The sequence below is a fragment of the Myxocyprinus asiaticus genome, chromosome 35, assembly GCF_019703515.2.
Source record: "Myxocyprinus asiaticus isolate MX2 ecotype Aquarium Trade chromosome 35, UBuf_Myxa_2, whole genome shotgun sequence".
In the NCBI taxonomy this organism is placed as follows: domain Eukaryota; kingdom Metazoa; phylum Chordata; class Actinopteri; order Cypriniformes; family Catostomidae; genus Myxocyprinus; species Myxocyprinus asiaticus.
In genome coordinates this window covers 10,708,316-10,727,822 of record NC_059378.1, presented here as the reverse complement: position 1 = coordinate 10,727,822, position 19,507 = coordinate 10,708,316, and the positions used below count along the sequence as shown (strand labels likewise).

The 19,507-nt window shown below is 37.6% G+C and overlaps 1 protein-coding gene across 3 annotated transcripts in view; it reads left to right on the top strand.

The window, feature by feature from the left end:
* LOC127426134 (liprin-alpha-4-like) overlaps nucleotides 1-19,507 on the top strand; it is a 164,317-nt gene that overhangs the window by 73,289 nt on the left and 71,521 nt on the right. For all 3 annotated transcript variants that reach the window (XM_051672694.1, XM_051672693.1, XM_051672691.1), the window contains exon 2: nucleotides 18,699-18,800. In XM_051672694.1, the coding sequence (XP_051528654.1) occupies nucleotides 18,699-18,800 (102 nt within the window). The remainder of the gene's footprint in view (nucleotides 1-18,698; nucleotides 18,801-19,507) is intronic.

Below are 19,507 nucleotides of genomic sequence, written 5' to 3'. Positions count from 1 at the left end.
TCGCGACCACGAGGAGGTTACCCCATGTGACTCTACCCTCCCTAGCAACCAGGCCAATTTGGTTGTTTAGGAGACCTGGCTGGAGTCACTCAGCACACCCTGGATTCGAACTCGCGACTCCAGGGGTGGCAGACAGCATCAATACTGACTGACTTACCCAGGCCCCCAGTTTATTATGTTATTAATATTTATAATACAATCATCTTTAGGGAGTCATGTGGTGCCAATGTGAGGTTCGGATGTGTGAACGGCGAGCTCTGTGCACTTTGCTAGTTTTAAGAAGGTTACAAGAGTGGTGGATGTTGAGAAATCGATTAGCTGGAGTCATCGGAGAGGGAATTAGCTGCTAACCCGCTAGTGACCAAGGCAGATCTGGAGTGCATCTGGGAAAAGTTGGAAGACTTGGAGAGTCGTAACTGGTGAAACAACATCTGAATTGTTGAAATTCCTGAGGACAAAGAAGGCAGAGATATGGTGAAATTCCTAGACGGGCTCTTCCCGAGTCTGCTCGACATAACAGGCCATAAGCTGGAAATCGAGCGAGCTAACAGAGTTCCGGCTCGGAGATCTGTGGAGGGAGGCAGGCCCCGATCAATTTTGGCCAAATTTCTGAGATCATCCGATTAAGATCTCATGTTACGCGAGGCGAGGAATAAAGGAAGGCTTTCTTGGAAGAACAACAGCATGTTCTTGTTCTCAGATTTGCGAATTCGACAAGAGAGAAACATAATCGATTCAAGGAATGCAAGAAACTCTTACAGCAACGGAAGGTCACTTTTGCACTGATGTTCCCGGCCAAATTGAGAATAGATGCTAAGGATGGCCGCAAAGTATTTACATGTGCCCAACAAGCATTGTCCTTCATAAAGTCAATGGAGAGAGTTATTCATTGTGTGATACTCACGTTGCAGCCGAGTGGGCCTAACTCATTCACTTGACTGTCCGAGGAACTGAGTGCCTTTTTTGTTTCTTTTTGTGCTGGTTCCGCCTGGTGGCTGGAGTTTGTTTTGCGGAATAACGCTCCTTCATGACAGTGTTGTAGATCTGCACGTTCTTTGTGCTTATGCCTCCTATTAGCTGGAGTTTGTTTTGTGGAATATTTCTTGCAGGACATTGGAGTGATTAGGTCATTGTTGCACTCATGTAACAGCCGAATGAGCTGGCTCACTGAACATTCATTTGACTGCCCGAAGGAACTGAACGGCTTTTTGTGTGTGTGTGTGTGTGTGTGTGTGTGTGTGTGTTGGTTCCACTAGCGGCTGGAGCTTGTTTTGTGGAGGAACACACCTTCGGGACAGTTATGTGGATGAATCTACATGCTTTTTGTGCTTATGCCTCCTATTGGCTGGAGTTTGATTTATAGATTATTTTCTGTTGTGTAATTCCGTCTCACAAAATTTTTATAGAAGCACCGGACTTGAGCAATCCGACGGCAAAGTTGTTGCGGGGGCTCTCGTAGGTGTACATGGACTGTTTGAGTTTAGAGGGATGGACGCCAGTTGGTGCTGTCGTGCACAGGGTTAATGCACACTGTGGTGAGCAGGGCGGGGCTGAGTGGCGTCTGGGCAGAGCGAGGCCGGGAAGTGGCGAATGACATTCACCTGTGTGCCACACCAGTCTTGCGTTCCAGTGAGGGGCAGCGGGAGTACTTAAGGAGAAGAGACAGAGGAGAGAGAGAGATGCAGGAAGCTGTTTGTGTGGGTCTAACCGATTAAGTAAAGTTATGACATCTCTTATACAAACAGATCAGGTGGGGTTTATTCGGGGCTACAGCTCTTCTGATAACATTAGGCTTTTCATCAATATTATGTGGTCAGTGGCGAATGATCAGACTCCGGTCGCTGCCATCTCACTTGATGCTGAAAAGGTGATTGATATGGTAGAATGGGATTATCGTTTTAAGATTTTGGAAATATATGAGTTCGGGAATACTTTTATTGGATGGATGAAGTTACTTTATAGACACCTGGTAGCGGCGATACAAACAAATGTATTAATTTCAGATTATTTTACTCTGGATAGGGTGCCCTCTTTCCCCATTATTGCTCTGTCTTGCCCTGGAACCATTAGCAGCTGCGATAAGCAAGGAAGATGATTTTCCGGGTGCTTTCCAGTGGCCCAAGCAGGGCATTAAGTGTTTGGGCATTTTATTTCCAGCAAATTTGAGTGATTTAGTTAGTTAATTTTGACCCTTTAAGTTTTTTGAGTGATGTGGACAGGTGGGCTTCACTACATTTGTCTATGACTGGGAAGATTAATGTTACAAAAATGAATTGTATTCCAAAATTCAACTACCTACTACAGTCTCTCCCCGGTGAAGTTCCCCTCTTTTATTTTAAACAATTTGGTAGTATAGCTAAATCCTTTATTTGGAATGGTAAATGCCCTCGGTTGCATTACTATAAGTTACATAGGCCAATTAGGTCTCCCCAAGATTTTGTTTTACTATTATGCTTTTGGTCTCAGCAATTTGGCACATTGGTCGCTTCCACCTGAGAGAGCCCCTCCCTGGCTCTTTATCGAACAGGAGGTCCTTGCCCCTATCTTACCATTGCAAAGTCTTTCTGCCAAGCTGCCTGGAGAAGTAAAGACACATCCCGTTATCTCACACGTGCATTTAGTGTGGACAAAAGTTTCCCACGTGTTCAATTCGGACATTTACCTGAATGTTGCTGCAAGTATTTGGTTGAACCCTAAATTATGCATTAATAAATCCCCTTTCTGCTGGACAGAAAAGGTATTGCTACGCTGGGTGACCTGTATGAAAATGGAGCATTGAGATCCTTTGAAAATGTAATACAGCAGTTTGGGATTCCCAGATCTCAATTCTTCAGGTACTTACAGCTGCGCCATCTACTCTGTACCACCTTTGGATGTAGTACACAGCCCCCTAAAGCGGCAGACACTCTTGAGATGGTACTTGCTGCTTTTAGAAAAGGTCATGAAGCTTCAGCGTACTATTCCTTGCTAACTCAGAGTCTAGGGGACAGGGTTTTGATATCTCTTAAGAAGTTATGGGAGAGAGACTTGAATTTAGTACTGGATGATGGAGAATGGGGTAGGATTTAAAAAAATGTCAAGTCTATGTCTAAGGATGCAAGAGTGCGCCTCATTCAATTTAAGATTCTGCATCGTTTTTATTGGACTCCCTGTAGATTGTATAGGCTTGGCCTTAAAGACACACCTACTTGTTGGTAATGCCAGTTGGAGGATGTGGACATAGCCCATGTTTTTTGTGTTTTGGCCGAGGGTTCAGAATTTTATCATAACTGATAAAAGTTGATTCCGTGTATTCCTAAGCTGTTTTTTTAAATATGTGTATGGAATCAATAAAAAATTGTTAATGAACAAAAAAAAAATCATCTTTAAAGAGAGAGTGAGAGAAAGAAACCACTCCAAAACATTTTAACCCTTACATGCATGGGTGTTTTGCCAATCATTATTACGTACCACGGGTCTTTAGAGACCCAGCACGTATATCTATATATAATCGATATAATCGATCTACACTATTACTTGTCCTGGGCCAGTTAAGTGAAGCAAATAGTTTTGTCTTTTTTTTTTTTTTTTTTTGCTGTTACACTATTCATAAGAGAATTTTTGAGGAATACTTAACAGATGGGGGCATAACTCCAAAAAAAATGGATAAGATAGTGGTGGGTGGAATGAGGCCCCAGGTCACTAAAGACCTGAGTTATGCATTTTAGGGTTAAAAGAAGTGTTAAAGATTTTACTTTACTGTGGTATCGAAATTGGTGTAGAGAATTGTGAAATTTCTCTGGTATTGGTACCGACTAGGAGTGGCCGATTTGACCGGAATCTTATATCTCGATATGGATAATTTTATATCACGATAACGATATATTTCACAATATAGTAAAATTTCTCTGAAGAAAATAAATACAAAATGGTTTATAAATTAAATAACCATATTGCAATCAGTTAATAAAAACAGCTTCCTCTTATAATTTTGTCTTTATTTGGAACTTGACAAACATAGTAAAAGTAAAAACAAAAAACCAAAAAAAAAGTTCAACTTTTCACATTATGCCACATTTCAGTCTGATATGTTGTTGACCAATATTTTTATTATTATAAACTTTCCTCAAGAATCTTCTCAAAGCAATGCACAAATAAAATAATACATACATAATAATATTAAACGAAAATAAACGTATAATATCTGAAGGAAAACATGGCCGGTGTGTTTCCTAATATCTCTAATAATTCGAACAGAATTGTACAGGTGATGTTTAGTTTAAAAACCCTTTATTTTGGCGCATGACACAGTATTGTAGCTGTTTTTCTCGTCAGTGTTAGTTAGAATGTTGGGCTATCTAGCTGTTTGAGATGTTTGACTGCCTTTATAGCACTTTAAGGTAAAAATAAAATTATTCAGTTTAATTTTAATGGGTCACGCAAGTTTTGTGGTCTGCGCTGCGATTTTGAGCGAGTGGTCCCGCTCTGCAATCTCCTGTCTCTGAAGCACAAAACTCAGGAAGCCTGCTGGACTCACATGACACTTACGTAAAAAAAAAACACAGATTGTCGTATGAGAAGCATATTCAGTGCTTATGAAGCGCTGAACGCAAGATGAATGTCATTGAACTTGCAAAATTTTCAATGCTGTAAAAACCCTGTCCGTGTCTCTTCAGTTCTCTCAGTCTCACGTGAAGCCCACTGATGGATAAGCACATGGATATTTACATATTGCAATATACGATATAGCAAAATATAGATAGATTGACTCTTTATATCTTCGCCACGATATATCGTCATATCACCCAGCCATAGTACGATTACAGAAATGTTGGTATTGTGACAACCCAACTTCACAGTTAAAGCAGCACTGTACAAATTGATCTGCATTGCTGTAACCGGTCTGCGGCACACTTTCAGAAAATTGTGCAAGTATGACTGATCTGCTCTGCACTTTTCTGTGGTTTGCATGGATAATTGGTTTGTGCAGCATGGTTCACTTGAGTTGTTCAGTTTTGTCCCACTTTTGGAGTGTTTGGCTTACCATACCCATCAGATCTAAAATAAATAAATAAATAAATAAAAAACAGACTGCGTGGACTAGGTGGAAGGATTACTAAATTGTTATAGGTAATTTTGCTTGTAGATGCGAGTGAGGTTAGGATGCAAAATTATTTCCAAAGGGCCTAGGTGTTTTCCGTTTAGGCTCTTACCCTGTGGCATAAAAGAGTTACGGAAAAATGTATGAGCTTTCTCTTTTATTTTATCGTTTGACACTTTACAAGGTAGCATGAACCAAAATAAGAAAACAATCAACAAAACTATCTATCTTTATCTATCTTCTGAATAACAACTAAATTAACCTCTAAAGAAAATAACAATTTTATACACCTCAGCTATATAAAACAAGAAAAAAACTGTAGTGGAACTAGCTTATCTGTTACTAATCATTGATGATTAGTTCTGAAATGAGAGAATGGGATACAAGTGTTTAGATGTAGATTTCAGATATCAGATATGCATTGGATTTACAGTAGAACCTTTTCAGATTTAGACATTTGAAAATAGCCCAAATTGGAAGCAAAAAAATCTCATGTGTTTTTGCTCATATTTGTTCTGTTCTAAGCCTCTCAATCTCTGTAACTATTTCTCTTTTTGTAATCTCTTCTTTGGACTGCAGGATCAGAATCTGTCCCACTGAGCCATCCACTGTGATACACTTCAGTAAATGTGCATCCTGGCACTTTGTCAACTCAGCTCTTGTTGCCTTTGCTTCTAATTAAATTTGTATAAGACTGATTCATACTTGTGGCCCCATGCCAAAACCTTTTCCAGTTATTGGCTACTTGTATTTTCTGGCATTTTACAGCGAGTAATCCATAATTTTATACGTTTTTCTTAAAAAGTGACATTTTCTGCAATTCTCAAGAGGAAAGCCTGATTGAAGTGTTGCTGACATTAAGAGCCCTGAAATGGATGTTTTTTGTGCCAATGATGTATTTCTTTTACCATGACCCTGACCTAGAGCGATGAGTAGCCTTCCCTAGATCTAGCTGAGGTCACTTCAGGGTGCCATTGTTGGCCTACAATCATGAGAGTTGACCAGTCTCGAAGGAAAGTGACAGCATTTATACATATTTTGCATATTTTATTTTATATACTGCAGTCATGACTAATTGGTGTCATTTCTCTCACATTGGTTCGTCAGCAAAACCATCTGTGCCGCCACCAGTTGATAGAATTTGAATTGCTGTGACCTTATTCTCACCTTTTCTATTAACGTTTAAGATTTGCACTGTCATAACTGAGCTGGAATGACTTTACTTTCAGTGTGTCATGTTAAAGAGCACCCATTATGGTTTTTAAACGTGCCTAATTTTGTTTTAAATGTCTCATACAATAGATTTATATACATCCCAGGTCAAAAAACACTTTAATTTGCTCATAATTTAAATTGCAGTATTACCTTTTTTTGCCCTGTGTCAAAAACGACTTGTTCAATGATCCGTTCTAAAGGATTCATTCTAAACTCCTCCTTTCAGAGAGCCTACTCTGCTCTGATTGGTCAGATGTCCCAGTCTGTTGTGATTGGTCTACCGCTTAGTGTAGTGTTTGAGGGCGGGTCAAAGCTGTTCGCGAGCAGCCAGTGAAGACCAGAGATGGGTTTTTTTGTTACCAAATTACGTAGGTTAGTACAGGAAGTAAGTCTGGAATTACTAACGACTCGTTTCAGGTGTTCAGAATCGGTTCTTTCTTTTGGGAGTCAATAACTCCATTTGTAGTGCACTTTGATTTTTGAAACTTTGCAGACTTTTTTACATTCACAAACAGCTATATAACACACTATATGAAAGGTAATATTTGAAAAACATAATAGGTGCTCTTTAAAGAATGAAAAAAGTTACAGAAATTGTCATATAAATGGGTAATTTTAGTATGATTTTATTAAGTGCTTGAATTTTCGTGCTATTTATCATTATAAAACATAAAGCCAGAAAAGGAGATTGAATTCCTTGTGGCAGTTAGTTTAACATTTATAAATAAAAGAAGACGGGTATGGGCAGGGGCTGTGTTAACAGAAAACTCTCCATCATTTAAAAAAAAAAATTCTAACAGTTCTAGATTTACGCAAGTGTGTTACTGCCAGTTACTGCATGATAATAAAGCACACAAAAAGTACAAAATTAAAAAGCAGGTGCGTTAAATAGATGCACCACTTCTAATTATGGATTTATTCTAAGCGCATACATGACGTTTAGAGAAAAATTCTGAGTTATTTTAATGGAGTACCTGTATAATTGTGCTTCAGATGTGCTTGCTTCTCATCTATTACTGCATGTATCAGAGGAACTTTGAAGTCTTGTCCATGTGAATGGGCTTTAAAGCCGCACGCAGCCGGTTAAAAAATTTTTTTTTAGTGCAACGGTTGATTGACAGGTAGAACTTTCACCATAGAAGTCCTTGGTTTCACCAGACTCGCTCTTGGGGAGTCAAAAAATCTACCATGCCCCTGAATGTAGCCCTAGAAATTAAATTAATACAATTATGATGGATAAAAACAGACCATGACGGAAATTTTACAGTTCAGTCTGTCAGAGTGATAAAGATTTTATTTTTCTAGCGCAACCTCTGGGAATGGCAAAGAATTTGTTTGAGCAGAGAACACTATGGCCTTTCTGTAGAATCATTCTTAGTAATGTGGTCATGAATGATATGGGAAAAACAGTTGTAACACGGCCGTTTTCTTCAAATCTGTAAAAGCTTCATGAACACTTAGATTTCATAGATTTTATGGGTTGTAAAAGAAGGGTATAGATGCAGGCAGTGCCCAAAAAGGGACATGAGCTCCAAATCACCATTAAAGATATTGGGAACCCTTAAACTTACCTGTTCCCTAACCTTAACTGTGAGTGGATGTGACGCCCCCTTTTGGAGTTGGTGCAACCCCCTTTTTGAGTTACCCCGCCCCTTTTTGTGTAACCCCGTCCTATTTTGGAGATTCCACCCCCATTTGGAGATCCCCGGTCTGCAGCTATACCTAATTGGGTTGCAATGCCTTCTCTTGATTGGTCAACTTCAGGTAGTTGAAAATCGGCTCGTTCAACCACACACACCTCACGAATTCATGCCGACAGTGCCCAAAAATGATCGGGAGGTCGTAAGCCGCCTGGCTCCGCTCGTAATTCAATGCGAGCTGCTATCACACGAGCACCTGTGATTTCCACGCAATCTCTCCCGACTGGAAATAATTTATCGGGAGCTCGCACGACAGGCGAATATTGCACCGTGTACACCCTCCTTTACACTGCCTAAGTGATTAAGAGAAAGCAGTTTAACACACCCAGGTTTCTACTGGAGAGCACGGTTTATATGGCCATGTAAACACTTAAGTGCCGTTCTTCTAGGTTTTTTTCGGAGTGCGCATGTGTGTGAACAGACCGGATAACAAACATCATTGGATGGAGCCCAACAACAAGTCAACAAAGTGAAAATAATTTAACATTTCTGGGACTACAGTGGAAAAAGCACATACCCTATAAACTATACCCATTTATACACACCAATGTAAAATATCAGTGGTCCCTCAAGTTCTCGTATAAGCGCTTGTACATTGGGGGAATCCCAGAGTTTTACATAAGAGGAAAACCCCACTATTGCAGTGCAATTCTGCTGCAGGTAGTGATGCAAAGTTAAGGAAACAAAAATAGCAACAACTCTGGAAAATCTGGAAATAAATCGAAGCAACAGAGAATAAAATAGCGAAGTCCTCCTCATGTCATGATTGTTATTTACACAAGTGTCGCGGGGAACTGACGATGTTATAGAGAAAGCAGCTTACTGACTGAGCCACATGTAAATGGGTGTAAAGTGTACACCGCTTATACAGTGCATGTATACCGGAATGCTGCTTTCTCGCAATAAGCCGCTTTCTGTGTCCATGTATATGTAGTAGACTGTTAAGGCGCATATTCGCATTACTGCAAGTGCTCTCGGAGGACATAAGCACGCATCTACTGTAACTGTAGAGAGAAATCTTCGGTTAGTCAGTCAGCACGCAGGAACAGAAATTATTTGGTACTTGGTGTTGCAGAAAGACTGGTATTGTTAATTTTTTTTTTACATTTTAGTATCGACTTGGCACTAAAGTACTGGTACTTTTGATGTCTTAAATAAGCCCTTTAAGTGTGTGGACCCCTTGCAGAGGCAGTCAGAATACATAAATGTGCCCATGAAATGCCATCATAAAAGTGTAGACCCTTGCCCCTGCTTCACCTGCTCCAATGCCCACAGGCATCCTGGCAGCATCATGCCTGACTGATCCCAAACCATGGTTTTAATCTGTCCTGATCCCACAGGAGATGCCATGTTTTAGAGGAATCAATCCATTAGCAGCTAATTGAGCACCAGGTTCTGCATATTATCCACAATTCCCTCTATACACAAAGGGAAGGTAAGCCAAATAGTGCAGCTGTGTTACAGAATTAACCAAGATCAGGCCTTACTTACCTCTTAACGTGCCTGGTGCCAGGCCAAGAGATCTGAATCTGCTATTTGTATTCTGGAATGCCCACTGGACTTACAATTTAAAGGAATAGTTAAACTATAAATTAAGTTATGTCATTATTTACTCACCCTAATGTCGCTCCAAACCTATATGACTTTAAGCATTGAAGCATTAAAGGAAACATTTTTAAAAGTCTTTACACAGCTTTTTGTCATATAATGCAAGTGAATAATGACTGGGCTGTCAAGTTCCAAAAAAAAAAATAATGTATATATACATATATACACACAAGCAAGAATCATTAATGTTTAATGTTGTTGACGCACAACCTGTGCCATAGTTGCCATATTTGCATATTCGCTGCATACTTACATAAATTATTTGATTTAAGAGTGAGTAACGACTTTTATAGTGGTCTGTTCATCATAGAGTGATCATATGGCTTCAGAAGACTTTTTCCTTTTGTGTTTGATGTTAGAAGGAAAGTCATTTGAGGAAATCTACAAGTGCAATCTACAATATACCTATTTACATAGAAAGGAGGCGTGTTTGCACTGAAAACAATGACACTGACATTTACCACCTGGTTAAACTGGATTGCGGGTTTTTAGCAGATTTTGGCGTGAAAATACCACATACAAAAGTGATTTACCTGTTTAGTGAATTCACAATCATGTGATTTAGACACCTGTGGTATTACAATTTATCATTATTTCACCTGATTTTCAGCATGTAAACAAACTAATGAAAGCTGACGCCCACTAACCAGAATGAAGATGTAAATAATTGTTTGCTAGAATGAGATGGCAGTCTGTACATTGTGTTAGACAGTCATCTCACTGATAGCTTGAGGTGATTAATTAAAGCTAATAGCATTTTTTCCCACCCACCTCCATACTTACTTATTCTCACATTACACATCTCACCACTCATTTCAGATCTTCATCCAGTTGATTAGATTACTGTTAGATTATTTTCTTAATGAAAAATAAAATAAAAATAAAAATAAAAATAAAATAATCATGATTTCCAAAGCTTTCATGTATTGTCAGCTATAAAAGGTTTCCACAATCATTCTTATACATGAGACTTGTCAATGAGATAAAGAGATCATTACTAAGATCTATAAAGTTGATGAGCCACATTTGTCTTCTTGTGAAAAGCTTTATAGTTCAGTTTAGTAATACTGCACTGGCTTACAATTTAATCAAAGTTTCTAATTATGCAGTTCATGTTCTTTTTTTTTTTTTTTTTTACATTTCTACAACACCCCCCAACCTGCAATCAGAAAGCACAATCAGCTTAGAGAATGAAACTAAATACATTTATGACCAATAGAGTTGCTGTCACTATATTTTATCATGATGTTACAAGCATTTCATCAAACAATAAATAAGATGAGCTCAAGTTTATTATCGCAAAGTTCAGTTTGACATTTAAAGCTGTTTTTTTTATTTATTTTTTTTATGTGAAAATATTTTCTTAAAATATTTAATATGCAGAGACATGTATAAGAAGGCCATAAATATGTACTATCAAAAATTGCACTGTTTTCTTTGAGCTTGTAACATTGGCTCAACAATAAATTCTCTCATCATTTACTCATCCTCATGCCATCCCTGATATGTATGACTTTCTTTCTTCTGCAGAACATAAACAAAGATTTTTAGAACAATATTTCAGCTCTGTTGGTCCTTTGAAGCCAGATCATTGAAGCTCCAGAAATCACATAAAAGCCACATAAAAGTAATCCATAAGACTGCAGTGGTTTAATCCATATCTTCAGAATATGATTGGTCTGGGTGAGAAACAGATCAATATTTAAATGTTTTTTTTTTTTTTTTACAATAAATCTCAACTTTCACGTTCACTTTTAAAATGTGAAAGAAAGTGAAAGTGGAGATTGATAGTAAAAAGGACTTAAATATTGATCTATGTCTCCCTCACACATCATTTCACTTCTGAAGATATGGATTTAACCACTGGAGTCTTATGGATTACTTTTATGTGGCCTTTATGTGATTTTTGGAGCTTCAATGGCCTGGCCACCATTCACTTACATTGTAAGGACCAACAAAGCTGAGATATTATTCTAAATGGCATGATGGGTAAGTAAATGATGAGAGAATTTTCATTTTTGGGTGAACTATCCATTTAATAATCTAAATGCGGTTTACATTTCTTTCCATTTATTTTTTCATTTAAATGCACAATTTACACCAGTTATGATTAATAAGTGTTCTTTTATTTGGGAAAGGTCAAGGTCATTTTAAAATCTCTCGTAACATGCTTGTCTGGCGTTGTTGCTTTCTTGATTTGCATGTAAACCTTTAAAATTAGTTTGTTTGTTTTTAATGAGCAGATATTTAAAAGTTATCATCAGCTTTTTGTTGAACTAGTAAATGCACTTTTTGAGCAAGAGGGCTTGACTGAGCAGCTAAAGATGAACAAATGTTTGCTGCTGGTCTTGATTGTCAACATGTTTCTTTATTCAAAACCCATTTCATGCCTACAACAATGTTAAGGATTTGGGGTAGACCGGAATAAATCAGCTTAATTTAGGCATGTCTGGTGGAGTTGAGGAAAGGACTGTTTTGGATGCAATATTCAATTCAAACACTAAGTACAGAATTTTTAATATTAGGATTACTATATTTTGCATTTCAAGCCTTTAGCATTTTTTGTCTTCATTACAAAATGTGTATATTCTGAAGTCATCATATAGCTTAGTGTAGTTCCCATTGTCATTTAAAAGCATAAATGTGAAAATGTGATAGTAAAAAGTAACCAACACAGATGATCAGAATATAGAGTCCCTGTCCACATTCATTTGGACTGACATTTTTATTAAATAAATGTGTTCTATATTAATATAAATGTGCACCAAGTACTTTTTTCCACTCAAAAAGGTTTTATGCCAATCAAAATCAGTAATCATTTTATCAAGCTGTTTAAAACGATGTACACTAACATGAGATAGAGACTCAATATCAGGGGCCTAGTAGAAGATATTTTATTCTACATAAATCTGGATGCCCCTTTATGTAGCGCTATTTGGGATGGTTAAACAGACAGACCAATGTTTTGACTGCACCACAGTCTTTGCACTTTTTGGAGAATCTGATCATCCTACCAATGGATTACTGATCTCTGCATACTAAGCTGGGTTGAGAGAAAGTATTTTAACATAGGGAAAAAACAAAGACACCTTTAACCATATCAGGTGAACACTTCACTTTTAACCCTCACAGTCTCTGAACACAAAGTATACAACATATTCAAGTGTTTCACTGTATATAGTTTAAACAGTCCCATTTGTGCCTTATTATTGTATGTGTGTTGACAGTAAGTGCTTGGGGTTGGTACTCAGACTGAAGTGCAGTCTTAATCCTCTGCTCAAGAGACACTGTGTTATTTGAAAATATTCCTTCCATTCCTTAAACCCAAGGCTTTTTTGCAACCAAACACAGAGAAATCCCTGGAGCTGTCTGTCTCCACACTGCTCACCTGCCAACAGCCATCTCACAAGGTCAAAATGGCTCAAAGCTGCTTGACACGTTGTAGATTTTTCTCTCTCTTTTGGCAGTATAGAATATTTTGTTGGAAGCTTTTGGCATTTTAGAAAGCCCTCAGTGAGTTTAGTTGACATGCAAGGTATTGTTTTGACGTGCGTGTGTGTGTGTGTGTGTGTGTGTTTGATTTAAAAGAGTCTGGGGCGAATTCCCTAAACAATTGCGCTACTTTTGCATACTGAATTTCAACACAGAAACATGTCTTATTCACCTGCTATCTACTTTAACCAGGGGCTAAATGTGCTGAAATAGCACTTTCCCCTGAGTATTTAAATTAAGCAATTGTTAATTCTTTCAGCACAAACATGCCTCTCTTCGATGTAAATTTGGCAAATTATATATTGCACCTTATTCACTTAAGTCAGCGCTATTTGCCTTGCACAGTTAACATTGCACCATTACCACGCATGGAAACCAGGTAGTAAACAGAATTGAGATGAGGAATTGCGGAAATGTTGTTTATCGCTAATTTTTTAGGCGTGTTTACGTTGTTACCTGATGTGCATAATATCTTTAGTGAATTGGGTGATAAAACAATGTACACAGCACATGCAAATAAACCACACTAATAGCAGCCACAATTCGTTCTTAGTGAGAGTTTTGCCATAGACAAGTGTGTATCCAGTGTTTTAAGCACACAAAACATAAGGATCAACATAGAGAAAGAGAGGCAAAAAGATATCATTAAAAACAAGAACAGAGCTCTAACATGATATGCTATCACTTTATGATAACTAACAATGATACAGTAATTGCACTGTATACACATGATAGATATCCATTAAGTGACCTACTGTATTAATTAGCAGCGTTCCTTTTTGCTGTGCCTTTCTTTCTTTCTTGGAAAACAATAATTACCCAGGTCTTATAATCTCCTCTCCTGATAAAATGGTTTTCAAACACAAAGACAAGTTAAGTGTGCCACTTATAGTGGAACATAAATGAAGATGTTACCACAGGGAAAGCCTATGAATTATATCTCAAGCAGACTAATTAGCTTTTTATATACTGGTTACCTTGTGATTTTTTGCAGTGCTTGCAAATGGAATATAGTTAATGCAGTTATTGCAAATGAGCCACGTTCAAAGTTGTTGTGAAGAAATCAAAAATAAATCTAAAAAGTAATCAAAATTGTCAAAGATGGAATCTGAAATATCGTTATTTTTTTATTATTATTATTTTTTTTTACATTGTACAGTTGGGTGTTTTTCATTAAGATACATTAAAGAGATATATTAAAGGGGCAGTTAACCCAATTTTTTTTATTCTGTTATCAGTCATTTACTCCCCTTCATGATGTTCCAAACCCATAATACTTTTCCTTCACTTGGCGAATTCCACACCAAGTGAGGCTGTCTAGCAAGAAAGTCAAATGGTGACCGTAATTTCCAACCTAGTCTCATGGAATTAACGTTATTATAACTTAATTTTTGCAAATTGAAATTTACATGCTGCGTTCTACATTTAGTCACAGTTTCCTGCAGAAATGAACACTAGAGGCGCTACAACAACTGTGCGTTTCACACAAATCAGGATTACAGTGGCTGATTATGACTTTATGAACACTTATTTTTTGCTCTATTACTCACACACTACTATGTTATGATATCTAAACACTTTTACTCTAACACATCATTTGAAAAACAATACATTTTAACACTTGTATTACAGACCCACCTACACTTACACACTTATACCAATGTGATTTGCTTGCATGGTAGCTCACCTGATAAAGTGTTGGACTTTCGATCGGTAGACAGAGGCTCGAGCCAAAAGTGTCATAGAAGCGACACGAAATTACGTGGTCACTTCAGAAAATTTGCTTTTCACATTGCATTTGCTTTTAGGACACTATTGGTTAGGTTTAGGTGTTGGTTTAGAATAAGGATGTTAGTTTTGTTTACCTCTCATTTGCTTTTAGAAATTTATTGGTTAGGTTTATTTTAAAGTTTTAGTTTAGGGAGATACATTTTACTCATTAAAATCTCCATTGAAACATTCACTTTAAAAACCTTGCATGATTACGACACCATTTCACTCGCTTTTGGCACTCACATCTCATTGGGAAACTGTAGCGAAACGTGTAATGAAGCACTTAATTTCATTATGCAAAAGTGTTTCCACTCTCATGTAATTTTCATGAGATCAGGCTGGCATTTTTTTCTTTTTTTAGGGGGGGTAAACTAACCCTTAAATAGGTTTTGGTAGGCGTTGGGAATTGAATCAGTACTTGCAACCTCCATTTAAGCAGAACCACAAAGTCTAGACGGGTAAGTATGCATAAGAATACTGGAGGGATTTCAGCCTTTCACTCTCGCAAGTCAATATACAAAATAATCCAGGGCTTCAAATGCAAAAGCGCAGCACAGAAAATACTCTTGCGTTACTTTTTACAGTTGAGACACAGTCATTTACGTTTGGTTTGATCACTGAAATATCAATCTCCGATGGCAAACCTCAGATGCATGTTTTCACTTCCTTTTTGTTTTTCTCTGGCATATGTTGAATTGAAATAGAATTGCTTTTTCTGATACAATTTTATTTTATTTTTTTTCCATGTTATTATTTTTTTCACCTCTGCCCTACAGTAACAGACATCTGCTAGATATGGCTGGTTGGGTTTTTTTCAAGCAATTTGCAATGATTGGAAAAAGGCAGTAAGATCCAACATCTGTTTGTGGATTTGAACTTGCCTCTTGCCCATTCCTCCATTCCTGTGAAAAAATCAAATGAACGCACTGACCCATTTTTCTTTTTCCCCCCCTCCACCCCAGTACTTTTTGCCCCTACAGTTCAGTCAACCAGCATTATTCAGAAAAGCTGAAAAACAGCACAGTAACACAATATGTGACTTCTTTAAAAATGGACATATATTACCAATTCTCCAAGGGTATGCAAACTTTTGAGCACAACTGTATATATATATATATATATATATATATATATATATATATATATATATATATATATATATATATAATATACACACACATATGTATACAATTCTCCAAGTTTGCATACCCTTGGAGAATTGGTAATATATGTACCATTTTTAAAGAAAACATGAGTGAGCAGGCAAAACACATTTCTTTTATTTCTTATGGGATTCATATTCAGCTGTAGGTTATAACAGAATGGCACAATCATAAAACAAAACATGGCAAAAAAGAAAAAAATTAAATGACCCCTGTTCAAAAGTCTGCATACCCTTAGTTCTTAATACTGTGTATTGCCCCCTTTAGCATCAGTGACAGCGTGCAGTCCTTTGTAAAAGTTGTCTATGAGGCCCCAAATTCTTGCAGGTGGTATAGCTGCCCATTCGTCTTGACAAAATGTCTCCAGGTCATGCAAAGTCTTTGGTCGTCTTGCATGAACCTCACGTTTGAGATCTCCCCAGAGTGGCTCGATGATATTAAGGTCAGGAGACTGTGATGGCCACTCCAGAACCTTCACCTTTTTCTGCTGTAACCACTGGAGAGTCAACTTGGCCTTGTGCTTAGGGTCACTGTCCTGCTGGAAAGTCCAAGAGTGTCCCATGTGCAGCTTTCATGCAGAAGAATGCAAGTTGTCTGCCAGTATTTTCTGAAAACATGCTGCATTCATCTTGCATCAATTTTCACAAGATTCCCCGTAACTTTAGAGCTCACACACCCCCAAAACATCAGTGAGCCACCACCATGCTTCACAGTGGGGATGGTATTCTTTTCACTATAGGACTTGTTGACCCCTCTCCAAACATAGCGCTTATGGTTGTGACCATAAAGCTCTATTTTGGTCTCGTCACTCCAGATTATAGTGTGCCAGAAGCTGTGAGGCATGTCAAGGTGTTGTCGGGCATATTGTAACCGGGCTTTTTTGTGGCATTTGCGCAGTAAAGGCTAATTCTGGCAACTCGACCATGCAGCTCATTTTTGTTCAAGTATCGTTGTATTGTGCTCCTTGAAACAACCACACCGTCTTTTTCCAGAGCAGCCTGTATTTCTCCTGAGGTTACCTGTGGGTTTTTCTTTGTATCCCGAACAATTCTTCTGGCAGTTGTGGCTGAAATCTTTCTTGGTCTACCTGACCTTGGCTTGGTATCAAGAGATCCCCGAAATTTCTGCTTCTTAATAAGTGATTGAACAGTACTGACTGGCATTTTCAAGTCTTTGGATATCTTTTTATATCCTTTTCCATCTTTATAAAGTACCATTACCTTGTTACGCAGGTCTTTTGACAGTTCTTTTCTGCTCCCTATGGCTCAGTATCTAGCCTGCTCAGTGCATCCACGTGAGAGCTAACAAACTCATTGACTATTTATACACAGGCACTAATTGCAATTTAAAAAGACACAGGTGTGGTAAATTAACCTTTAATTGCCATTTAAACCTGTGTGTGTCACCTTGTGTGTCTGTAACAAGGCCAAACATTCAAGGGTATGTAAACTTTTGATCAGGGCCATTTGGGTGATTTCTGTTGTCATTATGATTTAAAAAGGAGCCAAACAACTATGTGATAATAAATGGCTTCATATGATCACTATCCTTAAATAAAAGACAGTTTTTTTGCATGATCAGTTATATTTTCAAAATCAGTGCCAAAATGTCACAATTTCTGCCAGGGTATGCATACTTTTGAGCACAACTGTGTATATATATATATATATATATATATATATATATATATATATATATATATATATATATATATATATATATATATATGTATGTGTGTGTGTGTGTGTGTGTGTGTGTGTGTGTGTATATATGTGTGTGTATGTGTGTGTGTGTGTGTGTATATATATATATATATATATATATATATATATATATATATATATATATATATGTGTGTGTGTGTGTGTTTGTATGTGTGTGTGTACGTATATGTATGTATATGTATGTATGTATATGTATATTACTCCCAAAATTCAGCTTATTTAAAAAATCTGACAAAGCAAGAAAACCGTGTTTACGTGATATTTAAAATAATCATGCTATTCTCTGCTTATGACATCAAACTGTGAAGAGACATCCACTCAACATGTGCGCATATTGGATAAGCCAGTGAGAACACCGGTAAAGGTGTTTGCATTCCATGGGAAATCGGTGTAATGGGCAAAAATCTACCCGTGTCGATCGGTTTATTCTTACGCCGTTTATGACCTTACGTCGATAAAGAAATGCTGTTTATTGCGTTTACATGACCACACGCATTGTTGGCTTATTAAGCATAATTGTGTAGGAACATGCATGTAAACGCTCAAGTCTATGCTGGTTGACTGTGGCATGGCCCACACACAGCACAAAATGACTAATATCCAGTTGTGTGGTCTTGTGGTTAAAAAGTGTGGCCCTGTGCAGCAAAAGGCCAGTGACTGTGGAAATAGGACTTAACTAGCTCAGTTGGTCCATTTGCCATGACTGTTAATTCTCAGGTTTTCATGAACCACTCAGAGGAGATTGTAAAATTAGTGTCCAACAGTAAACATGAGTTTGCTTAACAGAGGTCTATGGTTACTGTCTTTCCATGAATAATAGTGCTGAATAACATTATCAAACCTATCTATCCACATTAAGAGCCCTGTGCATTAGTTTGCAGTAATAACGTATTTATAACAAATGAATGAATTAATCTCCCTCCCTTTCTCTTTTTCTTGTCAGGAGTTTGCTACCCTGACTAAGGAGCTAAATTTGTGTCGAGAGCAGCTTCTAGAAAAGGAGGAGGAGATTTCTGAGCTTAAAGCAGAGAGGAACAATACCAGGGTGAGTCTGTGTGTTTGTGTTCTAGAAGAAGAGAAACAGAGAAACTGCTTTAATGGTTTAATTGATGATGTAGTGGTGCTATCAGGCCAGATACAAGTATGAGATTGGTCAGATATTTGGATTATGATTGATTCATGTGATAATCTAACCATCAATCCTGACCTTTACCTGTTATTAATTTGAACAAGCTAAACTTTTGAAGGAGTTTAGTAATGTGTGTTGATGAAATTCCTTATTGATCATGAAGTAATTAGCATTCTATACCTCCTTATGGAAGCATTTGCACTTAAAATAATTTTTTTTAAGTGGGTACAGTGTGCGTGGTTGGGGACTGTCAAGCTCCAAAAATTACACAAAAGTGCTCTGTAGCATCATAAAAGAAGTCCATATGACTTGTGTGCTGTATTTCATGTCTTCTGAAGCTAAATAGCTTTCTGTAAGGAACATTTTTGGGTGAACTCTTCTTTTAAAGGTGCAATATGTAAAATTTTTCATGTAATATTCACCTTTTTTTTTTTGCCAATGTGTGAACGGATTGTAACGCAACTTAAAAAAATGAGCCCTTCCCGGAATTCCTAGGTTGCCTATTAAAGCCTGTAGACTGATTTTCATGCGAAGGGAGCAGGTCGCATTTGCTGGGAAAATCCAAAGGATGTGATGTTTATGCACGCTCCCGAGAGCCTTGCCTCAGACAGTAGCTTCTCTTC